Below are 4,978 nucleotides of genomic sequence, written 5' to 3' on the forward strand. Positions count from 1 at the left end.
GTGGGCAACGACATTTGCCCTATAGTGTTGTGGCCGCGCCGCAACAACTGTCATACCGAATGAGCACAGTAAAACCCCTTGCATGCCTCTGGACATCAACAGTATAGCAGACACCGATGTCTGCCGACAAGAAGAAGACGAAGCACCTCCCACATGCATCTAACATTAACAGTGTTATGGGCGCCTATAATCATCTTGTACCCGACGCCGTGGGCAACAAGACTTAGCATACGCACACTCTCTCTATCTCACTTGTAAGGCTATCCCCTTCATCTATAAAAGGGGATGCGCTCTCTCTCAACAGATAGAGCCATCAGTTCACTCACACACCACAACAGAACCACCAGGTTCAAACCTCGAGCACACGCTCAAACACTTAGCACATAGCGGAGCTCCCGTCAGTCTCGGCCCTTCAGACCAAAGTCCGACCGGACCTTTTGGCCCCGTTCGGCTTACCCCATATTCGACTTGTTCGGCTTGTTTTTTCAGCCGAAAAAGTGTTTTTCTCTCACAACAATTCAGCCAGAACAGTGTTTTTCAGCCAGTTTCAGCCAAGATTCAGACCGGCAAACGGGACCCTTGTACCCCATCTTTCTCCCTTTCGTTTGTAACCCCACAGCAAACTTCGAGCACCTGGCCTCAGGAATAAAGTCATCGACCGACTCAAACTGAACGTAGGGCACGTTGTCTGAACCAGTATAAATCCTGTGTCATTGAGTGCTAGGTCACATTCGATTACAATGTAGAGCACGTATATTTTAGCGTTGGTCTTTCCAAGGGCCATGCCCGTTTTAGTGCCCAAGCCTTAGTAATAACTTTTTTTTTTTTGGTTGAAATGGGATGTGGCCCCACTACTACTTATAACCTAATAATCATCCAACTCATCGATGAAAAAAAAATCTGGCTAACCCCATAAACCCCGATGGCGGTCTGCCCCCAACGGCACTCCCACATGGCCTCACCTCACCCACCCCCACCAATTCCCCGCCCAGATCCGACGGCCGCTAATCGCCGCATCCGCAAATTAACGGTGTCGCGCCCTCGTCTCGCCCCATAAAACCCTCCTCACCCCCAGCCTCCCAACTCCGCCGTCTCCTCCCCTCCTCCCGTTCCATTCCCCCTGCTCCCAGTCCCAGATCCAACTCACGAGTTCTCCCTCCGCCGCTGCCATGGCGCTCTCTGTGGAGAAGACCTCGTCTGGGCGGGAGTACAAGGTCAAGGACCTCTCGCAGGCGGACTTCGGCCGCCTCGAGATCGAGCTGGCCGAGGTCGAGATGCCCGGTCTGATGGCGTGCCGCGCCGAGTTCGGCCCGTCCAAGCCCTTTGCCGGCGCTAGGATCTCGGGGTCGCTCCACATGACCATCCAGACCGCCGTCCTCATCGAGACCCTCACCGCGCTAGGCGCCGAGGTCCGCTGGTGCTCCTGCAACATCTTCTCCACGCAGGACCACGCCGCCGCTGCCATCGCGCGCGACTCGGCCGCCGTCTTCGCCTGGAAGGGGGAGACCCTCGAGGAGTACTGGTGGTGCACCGAGCGCTGCCTCGACTGGGGCGAGGGCGGCGGCCCCGACCTTATCGTTGACGACGGAGGTGACGCCACGCTGCTCATCCACGAGGGTGTCAAGGCTGAGGAGGAGTACGAGAAGACCGGCAAGATCCCCGACCCGGAGTCCACCGACAACGCTGAGTTCAAGATCGTGCTCACCATCATCCGCGACGGGCTCAAGGCTGACCCCAAGAAGTACCGCAAGATGAAGGAGAGGCTTGTCGGCGTCTCTGAGGAGACCACCACCGGAGTCAAGAGGCTCTACCAGATGCAGGAGACCGGCGCCCTCCTCTTCCCCGCCATTAACGTCAACGACTCCGTCACCAAGAGCAAGGTGATTCAATCGTGCCTTGCTTTGGATCCATTTCCTTTCAGATCTGACCTTCTTGCTGTGTGGATCTAGATCCTGCATGATTAGCAGTCTGAGATTTACTTGTTTGATGCTGCTGCTGCTTTATATCTCACTGCTATGCTTAAAATATCTTGTGGATGAATGATGGTTACGTCGAGTCTGCAGAGTAGCACTCTATATTGAACATGGATCTATGTTTCAGATCTATGTTGGACAGGATCTGTTTATTGGGATTGATTGTTGACGGCGAAGTATCTCGGGATACTTTGGGCCTGTTTGTGTAGCCTGATTCTGCTGCTAATATATTTTTGGTTCTAGTTACTTGTTATAGCTCCTAAATTGCAGGGATGCAGGATTTAGTGTTGGTCATTTTTGTTTGCAGTTGTATCTGGATCTTGGTCTATGTTGTTGCATAGTTGTCAAAATAAATGTTATTGTTAGCTACTTTTAATATTAGTTGCATGTTTCGTCCATGTGATGTGTTAGTTGCATGTTTGGTGGATTTGATGACACTATGTCATCATAGAGAATAAAATATCTTGTACCCTGTTTACTTAGTCTCTACGTATGTAGATCCTTACATGTTTAAGGCATTGTACCTTACCTGGCCTAAACTTGAAAGTGTCTTGCTGTGCATTTTCTAGATTCTTAACTACAAATATTGAACTCATAATTCAAATATCTTTTTTCTTGTAAACAGTTTGGCATGTTGCCAGTATGAAAATTCAACTATTAAGATTAACTATATTGATATGTTTCTCCTCTGGAACAGTTTGACAACCTTTATGGTTGCCGCCACTCTCTCCCTGATGGTCTGATGAGGGCCACAGATGTTATGATTGCTGGCAAGGTTGCCGTGGTCTGTGGATATGGTGATGTCGGCAAGGGCTGTGCTGCTGCACTCAAGCAGGCTGGTGCCCGTGTCATTGTGACTGAGATCGACCCCATCTGTGCCCTCCAGGCTCTGATGGAGGGTCTTCAGGTCCTTACCTTGGAGGATGTTGTCTCTGAGGCTGACATCTTCGTGACCACCACCGGCAACAAAGATATCATCATGGTTGACCACATGAGGAAGATGAAGAACAATGCCATTGTCTGCAACATTGGCCACTTTGACAATGAAATTGATATGCTCGGTCTTGAGACCTACCCTGGTGTCAAGCGCATCACCATCAAGCCCCAGACTGACCGCTGGGTGTTCCCTGAGACCAACACTGGCATCATTGTCCTTGCTGAGGGTCGCCTGATGAACCTTGGGTGTGCTACTGGCCATCCTAGCTTTGTCATGTCCTGCTCATTCACTAACCAGGTAAGCACGTGAATCCATCTTTCTTGGTATCACCATATGTAAACTGATTGGATAGCAATGTCACATTACTGAATTATTTATTCTTGATGCAGGTCATTGCCCAGCTTGAGCTGTGGAAGGAGAGGAGCTCTGGCAAGTACGAGAAGAAGGTGTATGTGCTCCCCAAGCACCTTGATGAGAAGGTTGCTGCTCTCCACTTGGGCAAGCTTGGTGCCAAGCTGACCAAGCTCACCAAGTCCCAGGCTGACTACATCAGCGTGCCCATCGAGGGTCCCTACAAGCCTGCCCACTACCGGTACTAGGCAGCCCAGCACGACTTGCAGCTCACTCGGCCGGTTGTGTGCTATGAAGTTTGCTGCACCGGCCTGGCAGTTATCTTTTGCATGCATATGCATTGTCATATACGCAGTCGCGTAGGAAGATTTGTTATGATCGCTTGAGCTGGGGGAAGCGAGGAGGGAAGGAGCTGTTTGCTTTTGCTGAAGAATAATGGTGTTATTGGCTGGGATGAGGCGATGTGCGTTGCCAGATACAGTTTTGTCTTGTTGACTCTACTTATCTGATTATCATTTGTAAGCGATTTGCTCAAGTTATGTGTCATTTATGAATAACTTGCTTTTCTCAAGAGCATACTTAGTCGTATCCTGAATTGCGTTGGGTTTGGTTGGTTGAGTACCTGAGTTTGTTTGAGTTGCGTTCACCAAGTTCGCTGAGATGTTAGCAGTTCATTGCATGGTTGGTATGGAGTTTAGGCTCGAGCGAATTCACGCGTGTTTTATGAAATCAGCTGGAAGGCAGACATAAAAGCCCTGTTTGGTTCTTAACGGGTTTCATGAATCTGGATAAAAAAATATCAGAATCCCATAAAATGGCTACATTCTACTGGATTTTAACACATATATACATAGAATTCAATGAATACACTAGATTGTTTTAATATATAAACTTTTAGAATCCACTAGAACGCAAACAACTAATAATTATATAATTTTTTAGAATCTACTGGATTTCAAACAACTAATTTTGCTGAAATTTGATAGTTGGCCATGGAGTCACCGTACGGCCATTGCCATCACTCCACATAGGAGTGCCCTTTCAATCAAAAGGAAAAATAAGAGGTTTTACCTGTGTCATTATTACGTACAAGCTATTAAAAAAGTTAAGTTCAGAGGCCACTGTTGTGAACTCGTTTGCCCTTCACGTCACTTTCGTCAGATTTAGCTCTAACGATGTCAAATCACGATTGTGAAAAATCCAAAATACCATCAGGTCTGAATATGCAATTAATTTGTTTGGGCATCTTAATAACCTCAAATAAAAAAACTCAAAACTAGAAAATTGTAGATCTCGACAATATCTACATTTTTTTGTATAAAAATTATCTTTATTTAATTCTGTACAAAAAAAAAATGATTTGATATTATTAATGTCTTAGAAAAATCACATTTTTTGTACGGAAACAAATGAAGATAATTTTTATAAAAATATTGTAGACCTCGACGAGATCTACAATTTTTAATTTTGAGTTTTTTCATTTAAGATCATTAAGATGCTAAAAAAAATAATTGCATATTTAGACCTAAGGGTATTTTTGACTTTTTTCAAACCCGCAGTTTAACACCGTTAGAGCCAAATCTAACCCACGTTGAGGGCAAAAGAGTTCAAAGCAGTGCCATATATAAGAATTCAACTTTTTAATGATTTATGAATAATTACTAATTTTTATAATGGTCCCACGAGTAAGAACCTTAAAAAAACACATAGGCGCACA

The 4,978-nt window shown here is 46.3% G+C and overlaps 1 protein-coding gene across 1 annotated transcript; it reads left to right on the forward strand.

Annotated features, from left to right (window-relative positions):
- Positions 1–1,073: 1,073 nt before the first annotated feature.
- On the forward strand, positions 1,074–3,849 carry LOC136483769 (adenosylhomocysteinase). The gene is made up of 3 exons (XM_066480935.1): positions 1,074–1,880; positions 2,671–3,207; positions 3,300–3,849. The coding sequence occupies exons 1-3, from the start codon at positions 1,170–1,172 to the stop codon at positions 3,507–3,509; spliced, it is 1,458 nt and encodes a 485-aa protein (XP_066337032.1). The 5' UTR covers positions 1,074–1,169; the 3' UTR covers positions 3,510–3,849.
- Positions 3,850–4,978: the final 1,129 nt, after the last annotated feature.

This window comes from Miscanthus floridulus, chromosome 9 (assembly GCF_019320115.1).
Source record: "Miscanthus floridulus cultivar M001 chromosome 9, ASM1932011v1, whole genome shotgun sequence".
NCBI classification, from domain to species: Eukaryota; Viridiplantae; Streptophyta; class Magnoliopsida; order Poales; family Poaceae; genus Miscanthus; species Miscanthus floridulus.

Coding starts and splice junctions, on each gene's coding strand:
- LOC136483769 (XM_066480935.1), top strand. CDS start 1,170: ATGGCGCTCTCTGTGGAGAAGACCTCGTCTGGGCGGGAGTACAAGGTC. Junction 1,881..2,670: donor ACTCCGTCACCAAGAGCAAG/GTGATTCAATCG, acceptor CCTCTGGAACAG/TTTGACAACCTTTATGGTTG. Junction 3,208..3,299: donor CCTGCTCATTCACTAACCAG/GTAAGCACGTGA, acceptor TTCTTGATGCAG/GTCATTGCCCAGCTTGAGCT.